Raw genomic sequence first — 19,682 nt, 5'->3', positions numbered from 1 at the left:
CGCCGTGGTCCATCCCAGCACCCCCAGTCCCACCACAGGCAGGCGGGGCCTTCAGGGGAAACCCAGAGATTCAGCATCTCACGGGTCGGCTTGTCAGAGGAAGAACCATCTTTGGAGCTGGGTCTCTCTCGGGTCTTCCAGCAACAGAGGAACTTAGCACTTGTACATCTCGACTCCATAGCAGTGACCCTCCCCATCCCAAAGGCAGGAAACTGAGGCCGAGAGAGGCAGTGTGACCTGCACCATGTGACAGCGGTAAGTAGCAGGACTTTTTACTACATCCGGTGGCCAGAGAATTCCCCGCAACTTGGGGGGCTCTCCTGCTCTACCCCATCAATCAGGTCCAAGTTCATCCAATCAGGTCCAAATTAAGCCTCTTCTTTGGGACAGGTGAACAGGCCTCCAGGCAGCCACAAAATCCTCCAAGCAGGCAAAGGGGGTTCTGTAGAAGGTTTGGGCTATGCCCCCCACCCTCCTAGGATCATCGATCTCTCTACTCAGAGACAAGGCCCAACTTATCTGCCTCACTCAGGCAGAAAACCCAGGACAGCCAGGTCCTGTATCTGGTGGCATCCATCTGTCCTGCTTTCTCACTAGCTGACAAAGGATCGCATCTTCCCCACCCCAACGTGATGCCCGCAACAGGGCCTGACCCAAGGACAGAAGCCCCTAGGCTGGTTCGGCCAAGTCACACAGTCTCCACGAGGAGCCCGCCACGGAATGGCTGGGGTGGCCAAAGTCACTGCAACAGCAGAGGGCGCCCTCTCGAGTCACTCCCTCTGGCCACCCCTCTCCCAGGATATTTCCAGAGTTGAATTTGCTCTTATTTAAGACACGAGCGGGGGATGGGGACGTCTGGGGGGCTGTGACATGACAGTGGGCATTTCTGCTGTCAGTGGACAGGGCCAAGGATGCTGGGCAGTGACCGGGAGAGTCCCAGACACCAAGCACTGTCTCCTTCCCCTGGACTTTCTAGGTCCCACCTGTACCAGAGGTGACAGGGCTGACAGCTGAGCCTAGGCCCTAACCGTTTTAGACAGAAAGACATGGCAGGGCGTGGTGGTGTATCTGTGGAGCAAACGGATCTTTGCTTCTATCTGAACTTCCCTAAGAGTCAGCATCATTTTGGAAAGTGTCGCCCTCGTGTTGTCCCCCACCCCCGCCCCAGACCAGCCAGCACTGGCAGCTGCCACAGCCACAGAATGAGGGGACACGTGTCTTCGGGGGTCTAGCCCGAGCACCCATAGGGTGTGACGCAGGCTGAGTTAACAGACGGCAGCAAGCCGTGTGGTCTGCAACTCCGATGTCAAATAAGAGGACATGACACAATTACTTGTTATAATTAGTTGGTCATGGGGAGCAAAAGAGGTTTCCATGGGGTCCCACCCCACGAGTGACAGTTCCAGGGACCCCCGTAATCAGCACAGTCCCCCCATTATTGGCATGCAGATACAGCCTGTCCTCATTAAAATATCTTTTGAATTCTCCTACAGAGGCCACTGCATCTTCTGCACAATAAAACACTTCTTGTCTGAGCACCATAAACCTGCCCCCTTTCAGGGTGCTCCTACATCCAGTGAGAAAAGGGAGCCCCTGGGAGCTTGGAGGAGTGTGTGTGTGGGAAGGGGGAGCCTCCTGCCTCCTTGAAATACGCCATGGCTTTGGGAAGACTGCAGCCAGCCTGAATTGTTCACCCAGAAACTACTTCGGTGCTGAGTATGCAGTAGGTGCTTAATAAGAATGAACCCAGCAAATGGAAAAATGAGAATAGTGTGTGTCAAACTGCCTATCAGAATGATTGGACACAGTAGGTGCTTAATAGGCAGTTGCTGCAGGATGTATGTGCCTGGTGCATAGTAGGTGCTCAATTCATGTTTTGCTGAATAAATGACTCTTGGATATGAGTGACTAACATATACTAGATGCTCAGTAAACATTCACCAAGTCAATTAGCTATATGCCTGACAAGGGTCTAGGACACCACAGGTGCTCAATAAATATCTATTGAATGAACAGTAGGTGAATGAATGAGAGAAGGAGGCCTAGCAGGGCTAGAGGGTTGAGACAGAACTAAAGACACAGAGTAATGCACTCTTGTGCCTACAGGCCCACCCCCTGCATCTCAGACTCCCCCTGCGCACACATCCTGCATTCCTAGGCGGGAGGACAGAAGGCTCAGACCCCTTCCAGAAAACCCACATGACTTTGCGACTTACGAATCGTGAAGAGTTGTCGTTCTTGACTGTTTTGGCGTTGCCAAAAGCCTCCAGAATTGGGTTTGCTTGTAGAAGTTGCTTTTCCAGCTCACCCTAAAATTCATTCACATCCAGTTATTGGGGAACGTGGCCCAGCCACTGACGGTGCCGTCCTCGACGGATGTTGCCACAAAACTACCCTTAACCCACAGGTTCTTTCTAGCCTATCTCCTACCGCTTTGGAGACCCCAATGCTAAAGGCCAGCTTTCCTTGAGGATTTCAGATGAGAAGCAACTGACTGAGCTCTTTGACAGCACCTCTGTTCTCTGGGAAGGTCACTTTCCCCAAGCCCAGGCTGCTCATCCATGCAGTATCGCTGCCACTCACGACACCAACGATATGATTTATATCATAGTAAAATGCCCCAGGGAATTGTGCAATGTGCAGCCTGCCCTGCTGTCCATGACCTTCCTCCTGTGTAACAAGCAATTGTTGCCTACTTAAACCACGCCAGTCTTTCTAATGGATAAAGTTGCAATTTGTCCTTTCTCTGGACTAATTTTCTGAAGTCTGTGGAAAACAAGTAAGGAATGTACAAAACCCACCAGGAACGCTTTCAACTGACTGCAGAACAAAGCTTCAAAGCAGGTTGCCTGAGCTCCATTCGCCAGGTTAAATGCAGCTGAGACTGGCCACAGCCCACGAGCGCCCTCCGAGGGGGCTCCTGTGCACCAATGCAGCCGCGTGCTCCATCATGGCAGGAAAGGCCAATGGGGTAAGTCATGCCAGGGAAGTGACAAGCTGCTCTTTGCCCCAAACGCGGCTTCAGCAGACTGGCCCAGAGGCCTCCCCAGTCTGGATCTGGAGGGTTTTCTCTGCTCAACCCCTTTCCTTTTTCCCCGGGTGGAAGGCTGGGTTAAACCGCAGCTGGGAAAGGGACTGGAGGGGGACGGGAAGCCTTTTCCCTGCTCCTCTGACAGCAGGAGGGCATCACGGTGGCCGTCCCAAAGGGACAAAATAGGAAGCTCCTCTTTATCTATGTTTGTACTGATCCACATGCCCTCCTCCTCTGCAGCTCCCAAAGAAAGGGCTGTCTTCATGAAAATCCCAGCCCCAAGCGGAATCCTCCATAACTGGGACTTTAAGACTTACAATGAGTGCAACTCATTTCCCGTGGCTGGTGGGGAAAGAGTAAAGGGATTGCTTCTGTGAGCACAAACTTGGGGTTTCCATATCCCCCGAAAAACTTTCCCTTTGCTAGAATGGGAGTTCTTGCTGGTAGAGCAAAAAGGTCCTTCTCAGCAGAACCTTAAACCAGGAAATCTGGGCCAAGTCACTTATTTGATAAATAAGACTGTGGTCCAGAGAAGTGAATCAACCTGGCTGAGGTTGCACAGGAACGGACACTGAATAAGAATCCTGCTTTTGCTCACCCATGATGCTATCCCCCCATGTATAACTAAGGTGGATTGAGTATGAGCCTCCCGGAAGCCATGGAGACCTCCAAGGGTCCCCTCCGGGCTGGGACACATGCCAGCTCCTCAAGCTCTGTGTTGGTTACACAGGCAAAGGTCTCTGGAGGTTACACAGGCATAGGTCCAAGCAGGATCCTGCTGTGTGTCGCATAGTTGGGGCCTTACCTCGCCACCAAAGCTAGTGCATGGTGAACCCCAGGACTCCCCTTTCTGGAGCCTTGGGCCAAGCAACCGGCATGCAAAGACAGACACGCACTGCACTGCACACGCATGCATGAGGACACACCAAGGTGCAGGGTCAGGGCTCAGGGGAGAAGTTAATGGGTGACGGCAAGGAGGAGGGCAGAGGCAGGCCAGAGCAACACCAGGGACACTCTAGGCCCCGACTGTCCTAAGACTCAACCAGACTGGACAGATGTTCCCTGGTCCGTCCAGCTCGAGGTGCTGCTGGTGGACACGGTGGTGGGAAGGTGAAGGGATTTGCTCTGAGCTGTGGGAGTCCACTCCAGGTTGGGGGACCTGCAGGTGGCGGCGCCCCCACACTCTGCGCTGGCAGCAGACACCCGCAGGGTAGTATCGGGGGGCATTTGTTGGTCAGGGCCCATTCAAACCTCAGCTAGGGGACCCGTGGGTGTGGCTGGAGCATGCAGATCTAAATACACTCAGTGCCTCCCGCACACACCAGGAAAACACTCTCAGTTACTCACGTAGGCAAAAGATGGGCCTTGCTGTGGTTGGACGACACAGTATGAAACAAACGTCAGGTTATCTCAAGCTCGTGCATACGGGGTCCGGAGATTATACGATTTCCACTGCCCCCCAGACACTGATTCCCCCCCTAATCAGAACGGCGACACCTTTCCTTTGCTTGTTTCCTTCTCTCTGATGAGTGCTGTTCTTTCTAACGTGTCCTAGAGACCAGACTTCAAGGGCTTTGCAGTGTTCCAAGGCCTTGCTGGGCTCTGCACAGCCCTAGCAAATGCAAACCTGACTGGGATTGGTGGGCACATGGTAAGGACAGACGGGGATTGGCCATCATTATTCAGTCTTATTCTTATTTTTGCTCTCGAGGGGACAGGAAGCAATGGCAGGTGGAGTTGAACGGCTGAGCGGGCTTCAGGGCCACGTGCCCCTACAGGCCACGCCGCAGACAGTTCATAAATGCTGGGTTCTGGGTTTCCTGCATTGATTTGAGGAAGGAAGGTTCCCAAAGTTACAACTGGCACTTTCCCCAGCTCTCCCAGGGCCTCCCGACAAGCTGGTCTCTGTGGCAGCTCCAGGCCAGAAGAGTTGGAATGGCAAGAGTTGGTGACCCAAACCAGCTTGGGCCTCCAGGCAGCTCCCCAGCGCCCAGCCCTTTGGACAGAGATGCTGGCAAGTCCTCCAAGCAGCCCTGTTGCTCATCCTCCCCCCTCTGGGACAGACGAGGCAGGGCTAAGATGGAGGATGGACCCTCTTTTCCTTCTGGGTCCTGTGACACCACAGCGGTATCTGTTTGGCTACTTGATGGCATCTTCCTTTTCCTGGTGTCTAGAAGCTCAGAGACCAGGATGACAGTGTCTCCCACTAGCCGCCATCCTGCAGTGCCCACATCTGAGTGTCCCTGTCTTCCCATCCCTCTGTGATCCCCAAGGCAGAGGATAGTTATGCCACAAATTCTAGGAGTTTACTGGTTCACTGGAAGCACAGGCTCGCGAGCAGAGGAGACTGTGCCCCCACAGGACACGTGTCCAGGCCCACCGGTGGCCAGTGGGGAGGGGCCAGGGATGCAGCTCCTCACCCCACAGTGCCCCAGGCAGCCCGCCACAGGGAACCACCAGCCCCACACGACAAAGGCGCCTCTGAAGCAGCCCTGCTGTCCTTGCTGTGGCAGGAACGGGGTCTCCCTGTCCCTGAAACAGGACCCTCATGGCCAGCTGAGGAGTCACCCAGGCCCAGGTGGGAACGCGCCCCTCTGGTGAGTGGTCAGGAGGGCCGAGCTCGCAGCTGAGTCCTCCGCGGGTGGTGTAAGTGGCCGGAACCCCAACCGGGCGCCCCACTCACCGTGATGCTTGTGTCCTTCTTGCCCTTGTGGGAGGAGGCCACCACGGCCAGGTACTGGATGACTTTCTTGGTGTTCTCAGTTTTCCCGGCTCCAGATTCGCCTCTGAAAGACACCAGAAGGGGGACCCTCAGGAAATACCTGCACGGCATATCTGCCTCATATGCGGGTTCCTGTGGGCGCCTCTCCACCCACACGGGTGACTGTGGCTCCTCTCCCAGGCCTGCGAGTCCATGGGACAATAGTCACCATCAGTGCCATTTGCCAGATGGAGAAACTAAGGCTGTCACCAGGGAACAGACGCTGGTAAAGGGTGGGGCTGGACCTCCGGCCCTGGTCCAGCTCTCCATCTCCCCCCCAGGAAGATGAGGAGAGGGATCCAGGCAAAGAGAGGGTAATAGGAAACCTTTCCGACCAAGAGCCAGACTTGGGCTTATTTGGAACTGTCTACCTTCTTTTTAATACCCTATTTTTTAGAGCAGTTTGGGTTCACAGCGAGATTAGGCAGAAAGTATACGGAGTCCCTATGTCCTTCTTCCAACTGGCAGCCTCTCCCATTCTTAACATTCCCCCCTCCCAGAGTGGCGCGTTTGTTAATCAACGAACCCACACTGACACGTCATTATCACCCAAAGTCCGTCAGTTACATCAGGGTTTGATCTTAATGTTGTATATTCTATGGATTTGAATAAATACGTAATAACATGTGTGCAGCTTTATAGCACCATGCACAGTAGCTGTTCTGCAAATTATCTACTTTAAAGACATTATTAGCGGGGCCTCCCTAATAATGTGCAAGGGGTTAAGACGCAACCTATGAAGCTATCCGCAGCCTCTGCAGCATGAGTTCAATTCCCGGCTGGCCAGGGAGCAACCCACATGGCGCAGCAGACCTCTCCTGTCTCGCCCGCTGCTCCCCTCAGCAGTGTGCTTCAGTAGATCTGCCTGTTCTGCTCCCCACTCTGTCTCTGGTGAATTCTCTCACCCCCCCACACCTCTTGCCTGTACCCCAGTTCTTGTATGCATAAATAAATCTTTAAAAATAAAATAAAATAAAATAAAATGAAGACATTATTAGCTTTGTAAGAGATGGAGCAACCAAGCAAGAGGCTGCCTCCAGAAAGAACATAGCTACTTCTCAGGTATATAGAATCTATAAACTTTATATATATATATATATATATATATATAAATGTATAAGCTTTAGAAGCTCCCCTTATGGGGGAAAAAGAACTGGTTATCACATCAGCCACAGGAAAGATGAAAGCCCCTTCATCTTCTGGAGAACCCCACTCATTGCCAGCTGCCCAGTTAGTGATTTCAGTCAAGTATCAAAGGATCAACCTCATTGAAGTAATTCATACTAGTGTGTAAGTGACTGATAAGATAAACGATGCCTGGGTGCAAAAGACTACTCCTAAAATAGGAGGGGGGTAGATCTTTTTTTAACCAGGATGACTGGTTAAAAACCAACAGCGCCAGCTGCCTCTGTTGGCCACCAGAGATCCTCACAGAGGAACTGCTCCATCCAAGGTTGCTCTGATGCCCCCCGTTCCAGGGTCTCAGCTAAGACTTTCTTCCCTTCTCATCCTCTGCTCTGGTTTCTTTTGTTTTTTGTTTTTCCTTTCTCTGCCTAGATGCTCTCATTTTCTGAGCTCACTAAATATTCTGAAATGTAAGAGATTTTTTTTTTTAAGTCTGGAAAAGAATTTGTCTACTCTGGGGTCAGCTCAAGGTTGTCCATGCTGAATCAGTGCCACCAGAGCGAGTGCAGTCCCTGCTCTTCTTCCAAAATAGGAAATAAAGAAATTAATTTGCTCTGCCAAGGCCCATTAATAACTTTGCTCACAGGGAGGGGGCGGGGCAGGGAGAAAGATACATACATGCACATGCCCTAAATTGCTTAGACCCAATCCTCTGGGCCCAGCACCCAGAAATCAAGTGTCCAATCATCTGGAACAATGAAACAGCTCACCCCAGGGTTAGCATTGTCCCGTCCTTTACTACCAATGCCCACATAATTTTCAAAACCTCAGAGGCACTTTGTGAAATGGGAAGCAAGGGGGCATTCTCCACATTTTCTTGAAAGTAGAAAGCAATTTTTTTTTTTAATTTTAGGAAAGAATGGCTTTGGCAGAGGGTGCAGTGGGGGGAGTAGAGGCCCTGTGCTAATTGTGACACATGGATTATCTCTACCTTACCTCCCCAATCCTGAATGTAGGACATATCACGTCCACGTTATTACAGCAGAACTACTCTGGCTCAGAGAGGGCAAGCCACTTGCCTGAGGTCACACAGCAAGGCACACAGCAAAGCACAGTCAGAATTGAAGGTCTGGCCTCTGATGCCAATGCAATCAGGACTCCTACTGCATTTTGCTGAGTCATTCCATGACACAGGCCCAACTTCTAGGAACTTGCTATCTCAGGCCAGAGAAGGGGAATGATATTTATTGAAGGCCAGCTCTGGGCTAGGCATTGGGCTCACAAATCTTTTCATTTAATCCTAATGAAAGTTATTGATTATGCCCATTACCCACCTGGGGAGGCTGAGGCTCAGAGAGGATGAAATAGTGTTCTAGGTCACAACTGCTCCTGCTATCACACAGATAGGAAATGGAAAAGAAATGAGATATGAACATGGGTCTACTTGATTCTAGAACCCAAGTTATGCCCACTACACTTTTATTTTGATAAGCGAGAAAAGGAGATGGGATTCAGGAAAGAAAGAGTGAAGCCTGACTCCATCAAAGGCCTCTTACACATACTTGGGAGTCTTCACTTGCCTTAATAGACTCTCTGAAAAATGTAACCAATGAATGATACCCATCAGTCATTTACACCTTAGTATAAATTACTTCAGAACACCTGATAGACGTAACCCCAACCTGAAGGGGTTGTTCAGATTAAACAAGAGGAAAGAGAAAAAATCTGAGGATAGATGTCACCTGTGTAGGTGATCCTGAGTCCATTCAGATTCAAGACAACAGGCAAGAGAGCAGTACATGCAGTGTCACTGCTTACCACTACCCACCCTCTCCTTTCCCACGATTTCTTCATTTTCCACTATTGCCGTCAGCATCTTCCCTGTACAAGGCCATAGGCATGACCATGACTGGCCCTGGCCTCCTACCTTGGGGGAGGGGATGTGGGGCATATGCTCTGGGAATCTGCTTCTCCCCATGTGGATTACTTGGCTCAAGAGTTTCCGACTTTTATTGATAAAAATAAATTGTCCTGGGGAGTTCTGCCAAAGAAAACACCCCAAGCTCCAAACTCATTGGTGTCTGAAGATTGATGTGCTCAGGGATGCTTCAGAAACATTAATATCTTTGCTTTTCTGACTCTTGAACTCTGGGGGTGAGGATGCAGTCCCAGTCTGGGCACCCTAAACCTCCGTGCTGATTCTTTGGGAACATGGTGCCCAGCTCTATTCTCCTTGGAGGAGGCCCTGACTCACGACCATATACGGCCTCTATGCACTGCACAGCCTTTTGATTGACCCAGGCCCAGTGGCTGAAAAGAGCCACTCAAAGGCTGCTTAACTCCCCACTCTCCAGCCTTGATGGGTGGGTGACCTGTTCTATTCCCCCAAGGAAAGCCCTGAAGATTTAATCCTCTGCCCTGGTCATCTTGAAATTCATAATAATTTGTGCATAAAAGACTCAACATTTTCATTTTGCAGTTTTACAAATCATGTCACTGATGCTGGCTCCTAGGGTAGAACACCATTTCCAAGTCCATTTCAGCTTCGGGTCTGCCCTCAGTAGCCAAGCCAAACTGGCTCTGAACCTCAGAGCTGCTCAGTCCCTAGTCCTCACGTGACTCCCTCCCCTGCAGCTGACAGGTCCTCCCGCGTGGGTACTGGCAAGTGCCCACACGCCCTGCAAAGCCCTCCTCAGCACAGCCTCTGCTCTGAGCACTACCTCCAGCTCTCCCCGGCAGAAGCAAGGCCTCCTTGCACACTGGCATCAGTCAGCAGAACAGCACAAAGGGCTCCAAAGTCAGACCACCCATGTTCAAATCCCTCCTCTGCCAGTTACCCGTGGCACCTTGTGCAAGTAATTTAACTACGCCCAGGCCTCAGTTTTCTTACCTGTGAAATGGATTTAAAGAAAGCATGCATAGGATGGCTTGGGGATGGGGTGAATATATATATAAAGCATTTAGAACAATATCAGATACACAAAAAGGCTAGCTGTTCTTACTTTTCCAACCATTTCTTCCCCAATGCTTATAGATTCTGTTTTTAATCATTATCTTTACAGTCTCATTAAAATATTAATTACATCCTGTTCTTCCACTGTCTAAACCAAGTTCACAACTTCAAATACAGAGAAGCTGCAGTAGCAAAAGCCTAGAAACAAAGCCTGTTACTGTTAATATCTATTAACATGGTTAATAATGTGGTTTGTGAGTTGCTTCTCAGAAGTTAAAAATGTATATGTGTGGGTGTGCATGTATAAAGGTAGCTGCATGTGGACACACATGCACACATACACACATGGCTGTTCTGTTTATTCATGGTGGTTATGCTCTATCATTTCACCACAGACACTGAGCCCCCAGGGGAAATAAATGGTTTGGTTCCTGATCATATTTTAACAGCCAATCAGTACATCACCTTGTCTGATGTGTGCTTCTGCCTAAAGACCTTATTTGCTATGCACTGTTGATTCAGGAACACTGATCTTGGTCAATGGTGCTGTAACTCATGCTGAGCGAAGCTCAAACAACACGTGTGTTTTCTCCCTAAGGCACATCCGGTCCTTCTATGTTAGGAAAACTAGCAGCTGGCAGCACCCTGCTTTAAATAGTGAAATCACTAACCAAGAGGCACAATATACAAAAAGGTGGCATTACATATGCCACAAAGAGGGTCCCTATTTGCAGTCTGGGAGCTGAAAAAGGCAACAGGGACCTTCTTGGTGCAGCACAGCTGGGGACGTGTGTCGGGTCACTCAAGTTGTTCCTACCTCTTTGTCCTAAATGACCTTGAAAGCAACATGAATTGATCTGGGGTTACAAATACATTTTAGCAAGTAAGTGAATTTGTGACTAAGGAAACAGTGAATAATGAAGATCAACTGTGTGTGTCTATTTAAACATAGAAACCACCAAAGTCACACTGGACAGGGGTTGGTTAAAATACAGCATTTCCAAGCAGCCACTACAAGGAGCTTAGCCACTGAAGCCACATTTGGGGACAGAGGTCCAGCAGAAGCACACAAGGGCGTACTGAGATGGTTTTAGGCAGCCGTACACTTAGAAATGTATAATCCAACAGCAAAGTGACAATTTTCACAGCTACCATCACTGAGGATAAGACCACAGATGGAAATTGATGCTGAACATGCAGCCACACAAGCATAACCAGATGATGAAGTGAGATGGTCAACACGATCGGCCTGAGGGCAAGTCAATACCACCTGGGTGTCAGGAGCCTGGACAAGTTGTGGTAAAGAAGGAACCTCCCCCAGACCTAATGAGGAGACACCATCAGACAGATCCAGATAAAAGAAATCCATCTAAATCCCTCACCAGTCCTCTACCCTAACACAGTCATGAAAAATGAAATTCTGGGCTTCCCTGGGGTATAGGGAAGTCTCAGTGCTATCACCACTACAGCCTGAGCTTGATGCACAGACAAGGAGCTGACCCACATGGCGCAGCAGACCTCTCCTGTCTTGCCCGCTGCTCCCCTCAGCAGTGTATTTCAGTCAGTCTGCCTGTTCTGCTCCCCGCTCTGTCTCTGGTGGATCCTCTCAAACCCCACACCTCTGGCCTGCACCCCAGTTCTTGTATGCATAAATAAATAAAATAAATCTTAAAAAGAAATGAGGAAATTCTGATAAACTGTGACAGCCAAGGAGCCCAAGGAGACACCATGACTTATGTGGGATTCTGGCTGGGATCCTAGCACAGAAAGAGGACATCAGTAGAAAAACTAGTGAAATCTAAGAAAGTCTATATTTCAGCCAATAGTGACGCTCCGATGTTGGTGACTTCGTGAGGCAAATGTCACATGTGGACATCAGGGAAATGGAAACCTGGTGGGTGGGATGTGTGAACTCTCCGTACTGTCATCGCAACTTTTAGTAAATGCAGCAGCATTTCATAATAAAGATTTTAATTTTACAAAGGGATGCCATTTAAAGAACACCATTGATTAAACACCCATGTGCACATACCACTAAGACTGTAACCACGGAGCCAGGCAGATGTGGTCAGGAGACACCACCCATGGCTGGCTCCCTCCCCGCCCCCGCTCCCCACCTGTCCATGCCCATGTCAGCGACAGAAATTCTTTAAAACCAAACTCCTGAATCAGGAACCTGAAACACCCTTTTGTTTTCATGACCCGACTTCTGGGGCCCAATGCCAAGAAACCAGCCCGGAAACTGCAGAGGTTTCTGCTGATGACACAGCTCACCATTACATTACACATTTGAGGGTAAAATTTGAAACGAGCTGGTGGTCTAGTTAAGTGGCTCAGTACCTTCAGGAAGGGCCAGTTGTCATTCTAAAGGGATGTTTGTAAGTAACATGCCAATACGATTTTGTTGGAATGCCCAGTGGGTGGGTATGGAGGGGCAGGAGGAGAAAAGGAGGCATGCTTTGGAGTCACAACCATGTTTAAACTGTCTAGAAAAAATTCTGGAAGGAATCACACTGGGTCACTGCAGCTGGACTTGGCAGTGGACCGTGGGGAAGTCTCCCTACTCCTCATTTCTGTGTATTTACCTGCATTATTCTTACAGAGGAAAAAAATTAAATGTGGTATATATGCTCACATGTCTTTGAAATTGTAACTTCTTTTAAATTTACAGTTTTTATTTGTTTTGATGGTGAAATGAAAGAAATGGGGGAGGGGAGCTAAGGGAAGTAAACCAACTTGCCTAACACTGGGGATGCCCAACTCTTACTGCAAAGGGATAGAGAAAATCTGAGCCTTTGTGGGCACCTGTGGTCTTTATCACCGCCCTCAACCCCTGCGGCACAGGAGCAGCCACAGATAACACAGTCGTGATGGGATGCGGCTGGATTCCAGTAAAACTTAGGGACAAAACTGGGTGTCGGGCCAGATTCAGCTGAGGGTCAGAGTTTGTCAACATGCAGCCTCAACTCGCCGGGTTTGACTCCGGGCCTGGGCTGTGTGGGCAGGGGTGCTGTGGGAGCAGAATGCTGACCCCTTAGACCACGGCACCTCCAGCAAGTGAGACTCAGAGAAACTCCGGCCCATCCAGACCACCCCACTGGGCCAGATACTCGTGGACAACCCTGGGCACCTGTATGTGCCAGGTGCTCTGCTAAGTTCCTCTCTCTGTTGCTCCTTCGATGCCCTGAGGATACTGGGAGTGGCCACTGCTGATGCCCCCATTCCACAGGGGAGGAGACCGAGGCTTGCAGACGCACCCAGCTCCTCCAAGAACTGCTGGCACGTGGCAGAGGGGAGAGCAGATGTGGATCTGAGAGCGCAGGCCCCACTTCAACCATAGCAGCTCCTCTCCTGAGAATGATCCAGGTCCCTTCACTATCACACCATGTTATTAAAAGCACCTTTAAAACACCTGCAGGCTTTGACTAGGAAGTATTTCTTCTTCAAAACCAGAGTGGAAGGGGTAAGATGGGGCAGGGGACACACATATTTGTTTATGCCTCAAAATGTCCCTGTGATTTGAGGCCATTATTATCACATATAATCATTTACTCTTCAGAATAAGTCTCTGAATTAAACACCAATATTATCATCCTCATTTCGCCACTTTATAGTTGACCTCTGTGGGGAGATTAAATTTTGTGCCTAAAGTCACAGGGCACAGCCAGGATGGAGGCCCAGCATTCTGGCTTTTAACCCCTACCCTGAAATCTTTCAGTGACAAGACTATGACCCCAAGATCCCGCTTCCATAGATGAACCTAGAGAGAAAATGTCTATGGAGAAGTAGAATCAATTTGACATGGAGGCTGGACGGCAGCAACACCTAAGTCAACTAAATCACAGAAAATCGAAACTCCCTTTGAACATTCTCAAAGTAGTGCAGCTGGTGTTATAAATCACCATCAGCTCAGTGGCTTCAAACCACACACATTTACTATCACGTAGCTGAGGGTCAGATAATTGTATGGGGCTAAAAACCAAGGTGTCCACAGGGTTGTGTTTCTTTCTGGGAGCATGAGAAGAGAGTCCATTTCCTTGGCTCTTCCACCTGCTAGAGGTGGTTCTCCCCCTCAGTGTGCTCCAGGTTCAAGCCAGAAATGCCGGGTCCAGTTCTCATATGGCGTCTCCCTCTGATTCTCCTCTTCTGCCTCCTCCTTCTGCTTTTAAGGTCCATGCGGTCACATTGGGCTCATCTGGACAATCTCAGCTACTCCCCTGATTTTAAAGTCAGTTGAGGAGCAAGCTTCATTTCACCTGCACCCTTCCTGGCGCTTTGCCACGGCACCTGCCGTGTCCCAGTGATGAGGAGGTGATCTTGGAGGGCCTTATTCTGCCTGTACAGGAGGGATTTTCCTGACTAGTGAAGAATCTCCGAATGACCCTGAGCTGAGTTATTATCTTCCAAACACACACCCAGGTCTTCCAAGAAACAAAGCCATCAATCATCAAAAATGCCACCAAGGGCCTCCTGGTGGCGCAAGGGGTTGAGACGCAACCTATGAAGCTATCTGCAGCCACTGCAGCACGAGTTCGAGCCCCAGCTAGGGAACTACCCACATGGCGCAGCAGACCTCTCCTGACTTGCCCGCTGCTCCCCTCAGTAGTGTATTTCAGTCAGTCTGTCTGTTCTGCTCCCCCCTCTGTCTCTGGCGAATCCTCTCACCACCCCCCCACCCATACCTCTGGCCTGGACCCCAGTTCTTGTATGCATATAAATAAATCTTTAAAAAAAAAAAGCCACCAAGTGAAATTTTAAAGCAATCATTTCACACGAGCCAAGACTTCCTCACCAACCAAGATGACATCAGTCTACCTCCACTGAGCCATTATGCTGTCAGGTTCAATTCTGAAGGTAAAATGCTTATGTCAGGGCCTGGCACACAGTAAGGACTCAATAAGTGCTGGTTTTAAAAGGAGGGTGCAGGGTCTCCCTGTTGGCCTAGGGTTAAGTCTCAGCATTATCATGCTATCAGCGCTACTGCCTGAGTTTGATTCCCGGCCAGGGAGTTACCCATATGGTGCAGCAGACCTCTCCTGTCTCACTTGCTGCTCCCCTCAGAAGTGTATTTCAGTAGATCCACCTGTTCTGCTCCCCACTGTGTCTCTGGTGAATCCTCATCACCCTCCCCACAACTCTGGCCTACACCCCAGATCTTGTATGCAAAATAAATAAATAAATCTTTAAGAAAATAATAAAAAATAAAAATAAAAGGAGGGTACAGAAGAAGGGGTGCCGCACCAGGTATCATGATGGTTTGCTTGCTTGACTCAGCAGGACAGCATCGAGGCAACAGTGTTTAGTGAGCATCTACTCTGTGCCAGGCACCAGGAAAAGCAGGGAGTGCTGACCAGCTCAGAGCCCTGCCTCCTGGACTCTCCCTTTAACAGGTTGGATCCCCACTCCAGAAACACAGAAGAAACAAAGCAGCTCCACTTACGTGCACAGAATGGACTGGTCCTCCCGATCTGAGAACAGAAAGAAAAAAGAGCCATGAATTATAACCAGTTCTGTGCTGAGGATCTGGATTCAGCAGCGCCTGGATGTCTATCCTAGGTTCCTGTACCTGGTCCCATGAGGGGTGACAAGGGACCAGCTGGGCTCGTTGCCCAGAGGATAGGGGACAGGGATAGCAGGGTTCTCTTAGATACACCTTCTTACCCCAAAGCCTTGGAGGCAGCCCCCAAAAGATGCTGGAACATGACTGGTTGGGGAGTCATTAAGTATCCTTTGCCCTACCAGCTCTCAGGGGGCCAGGGAGACCCACTTTGCCCAGGTTAGGTCCCTGCAGAACACACTTTAGATCCAGACAGATTGGGGTCCCACTTGGTCACTTCCCAGCTCTGTGGCCTTGGGCAAATATTCTTTTTTTGGGGGGACAAATATTCTTAACCGCTCCATGCTTACGTTCCTTCACGTGGAATATGGGATGGGGTAGAAGACAGTTTTGATTTTGAAAACCCAGCATTCCCTCTCTCTTCTTCCAGGAGAAGCATCCTGTGTCCCATTCAGAGACAGGTCCCCTGTCCTGACCCCACCGTCGTGTACAGTCAAACCTCCCCATCCCCTGCCCTGAGGCTCTGCACCAGCGGTCCTTTTGCCCTGAGTGTCCTCTCCACCACACCTGCTCCTGCCCATCTATTCTCATTTTTCCACTGAGGTGCAATTCACAGCATAACATGAACCATGTAAAAGTGAGCAACTCAGTGGATGTGGCACATTCACACTCCTATGCAGCCAACACCCCTCTCTGGCTCTAGAGCTTTCTTATCAGCCCAAAATAAAACCCCAAGCCCATTAAGCAGCCATTTCCAGTCCCCTCTCCCCTGAACCTCCAGTCTGCTGTGTCTGGACAGTCCACATAAGGACATTTACACACAATTATAAACAACGTGTCTGGCTTCTTAACCAATGTAAAACCAATGACTCACATGCTTGAACTAGATTAATTTATGGTATAAAGTTATATCACAGCAAAGTGTTTCGAAAAACTGAATTTTACCCCATTTCTGAATCAAGTGATCTGACCCCTTAAACTCACACAGGTCCGCCAAGTTTCCAATAGTTATAAAACCGCTTTGACTGCTTCTGCCATTAGCCTCTGAGCTCCTGAAGGTCAATGTCAAGGGCTGAGCCTATCCCAGGAGTCAGGGATAATGCTTGGCACATAATAGGTGCTTGGGAAATGCTTGCTGATTTGAGTCAATCTCTCTCTCACATTTGAGATAGAAGCATTGGAAACAATCGTGTGCTCACACATTCACTCAAAAATGAGTCCTGAACCCCTCCTAGGCACCAGGCACCGGAAACACTAAATTCACTTAGACCCACGTAGCCGCTGCTTCTCAGAGGCTTATAACCTGGCTTGGAGTCAGAGGAGCAAAGAACTGACAACTGCAAGTTGTAAGCAAATGCTACACTGGGCATTGCCAGGAGCGCTGCGGGCAGGGGGAGGCTGTTCCCCAAGAGACAGAAGCTTCACAGCCCAGGGACCACTAAGCAGCCTGGAGAAGGATGTGAAGCATTCTCAGGGGGACACAACAATCCAAGGAAGCCCAGCAGAGCACACAGTAGGTCACAGTTGTCAAAGACCATGAGAGTACATGTTCAGGTTAGCAGAGCTGCACCCCTGGGGGGCAACTCCAGCCTTGCCCCAATCAGGCTGAGCTTCCCAGCCCAGAGTCCTGGGGTCAGCATTGCTTCACACCCCATCCCCAGACACGCCTCTCTCCCTGACTCCCCATTCTCAAGCCCTGGCCCTGGATGTGCACGTTTGCAGACCGGGCCATCCCGCCCCCAGCCAGCCTGAAGATCTCAGGAGACTCCCAGCTCCCAGAAGACCAGCTATTTCGGCCCATCCCAAACACACCCATGGTTTAGGGCTGGGGAACCAGAGGCCTGCAGGCTGACCATAAAAGGAGAAAATCAAGCTGGGGCTGAGAACAGACCCCGCCTTGCAGTTTCTTTGCCTTCCTTCTCATGCCAGATGGCAGTGGGACCGGCCAGAGGGAGGTGGCCAAGCCCGGGCCCCTGCAGGGTCACCTCTCCCCGCCGCCCTTTCCAGTGAGGAATGGAGGACACATCCTCGGCTGTGTGCAGAAAAGCCGCTTCCTACCTAGTGCCACACACGAAGGCAGACACCAGACAGTCCCAGAACCAAGGAGAATGTGAATACGTCAACGCTGGGCCTTGACCAAGGGCCCTCAGCAAGACTGACCTCAGCCTGTTGCACTTGCGCTGGCTGGGAACGGTGCTCCCCATGCACCTTCCAAGTTAAGTCTAGTGACAAGTGGGGAAGGCACCAATATCATCTTCATGGGACAAATGAGGAAACTGAGGCACAGAGCTGTGGGCTCCTTGGCAGAACTGGGATTTGAAGCCAGAGCAAGAATCCACGCTCAAATCCCCTACTCTGGGGTTAGGGTCCTTCTCTGTCTCCAGTCTTCCTGCCCCTTGTCCTCCTTGCCCCCCAGCAGAGACGGGTAGGTTGAGATTCTGGGTGAAATTCTGGGCCCCCAAGGGAATTGCCCAGACCCACACGGTGCTCTGGCATCTTTAGCAGCAGAGCTGGCGGGCCAAGGAGGTGTGGGGCTCAGCAACATTGCCCTGCTGGCTTCCTGGGCCTCAGCTCCCCTTCCCGTGCGTCCCTCCTCTCCCTCCAGCCCCTTGGTCTCAGGGATGCCATTTCCAGTTCCCTGGTGGAGCCCACAAGTCATGTCCCATGGGGGCTCGCCTGCCCTCCCAGCCGGGAGGTCTCCCTCACAGGCCCTTGGATGGCCCCTGCACAGAGCATGTATTTGTGGGACGGTTTGATAATCTCTGCATCTCCATCAGACTGTGTCCTCCGCCCACTGGGCCTCCCACCGTGGGGCCTGTATATGGTAAAGGGAAGGGGGTGCAGATCCCTCCAGGACTCAGGGGACACAGCAGGCAGAGGCTGAGCGTGCGAGATCCACAATCCACGAGGGACTCATCTCCTGGTGTCGGGGCTTCCCAAGTCCTGTCCTGTCTGCCTTTTAACTGGGTACTGCCTCCTCGTTCACAAACTCCCCCTCTCTGTTCGACCCCGTGCCTGACCGACACTGCAGTCCAGAGAGGGCTCTTCAGAGTCAGCTCATCCTCACCCCTCAGAACTGGGATTTCCTGCTAAAGAACGTGACTTCTCATGATAAATCAAAGCCTACCAACTTCTCCTGGCACCGCCGCCCAGGGCTGCACCGGTCAGACTGTTGTAGAGCAACCCCGATGGACATCCTTTCCCCCTAACAAGACGAGCCCTCAGCCCTCACCCCCGGGGCCAGACAGACGCAGGGCTGGGAGCTGCGATGAGACGGCGGCCCTCTCTGGGCACAGTGTGAACTCGGCCTCCGGGGAAACTGCATGGACCGCTGGCCCCTCAGCACCCCTGTCCTTACCAGGAAAACTCACACCCTTTAAGGATGTGAAAGGAGACCAGACCCCAAGGAATGTCACAGCGGCGCCTGCAGGAGCCATGCCTGCTTTACCATCACGGCCACTTCTCTGACTGCCCTCACTTCAAGTGAAGGCCGGTGTCGCGGTTCTGACCAGGACAGGGCAGCAGGCCAAGCTCAGCCCTTTCTGATTAAAAGGCTGAAGTCAGTCCCTTTGCCTTTGGGAACCTGTTTCCTCACCTGCCAGTGGGGCCAAGGGCACCTCACTGCCACGGCCTGGTCTCCAGGTCCCCCATACCTGTCTTCGAGGACAAGTCACTTAGTGCTCTGGGCCTTGGTCTCTTCAGTCTGTCAAATGGGATGGCTGTCCCGCCCAGGGCCTGCGAGGGCCGAGCGGTGAGGGGTTTACAGGGCAGAGCAGCGCAGGGACATTACTGCTCTTCCTCTCTGTCGAGTTTACAGAGCTGCCTCTGGGAACAGGATGAGCAACCTGGACAGACTGTGCAGCTGAATGTGGGAACTGATAAGGCGGGAGTCTGTCTCAGCCAAGAGCCCCAGGCTGAACCTTTGTTTCCTTTCATCCCGAGAGGCCACTTGGTGCTAATTAGGTGAGGACAGAACCCTCCCCGTCCTATCATGCACAGGGTGACACCCTGAGAGCCCCTCTCAGCACATCAGAATGAAATCTTATCTGCCTGACACACCCAGCCCCGCTCCAGCAAGACCCAAACTGGGTTTTTGTCAAGAAGGCTTCAGTGTATTTCCCCCACTTCCGTCTTGTTGATTCACTAACGTCAGCTAACTCCAACCTCCTGCTCCCAGCCTTCAACACCCTGGGGTGCAGGAAGACAGACCCGCAGGGGCCGGTAGCCTTCTGGGGATGGTAAGGGGCTGTGCTTC

At 51.0% G+C, this 19,682-nt stretch overlaps 1 protein-coding gene across 1 annotated transcript in view; it reads right to left on the bottom strand.

Moving 5' to 3' along the window:
- Nucleotides 1-19,682, bottom strand: part of MYH11 (myosin heavy chain 11) — an 86,426-nt gene that overhangs the window by 41,345 nt on the left and 25,399 nt on the right. The window contains exons 4-6 of the mRNA XM_037507553.2: nt 15,311-15,338; nt 5,715-5,817; nt 2,217-2,309 (exon numbers count right to left, since the gene is read on the bottom strand). Of these exons, the coding sequence (XP_037363450.1) occupies nt 2,217-2,309; nt 5,715-5,817; nt 15,311-15,338 (224 nt within the window). The remainder of the gene's footprint in view (nt 1-2,216; nt 2,310-5,714; nt 5,818-15,310; nt 15,339-19,682) is intronic.

Source organism: Talpa occidentalis, unplaced genomic scaffold, assembly GCF_014898055.3.
Source record: "Talpa occidentalis isolate TD23 unplaced genomic scaffold, MPIMG_talOcc4v2.1 talOcc4.12, whole genome shotgun sequence".
Lineage (NCBI taxonomy): Eukaryota > Metazoa > Chordata > Mammalia > Eulipotyphla > Talpidae > Talpa > Talpa occidentalis.
The sequence above is the reverse complement of the archived record's forward strand: the minus strand, read 5'-3'. Positions and strand labels throughout refer to the sequence as shown.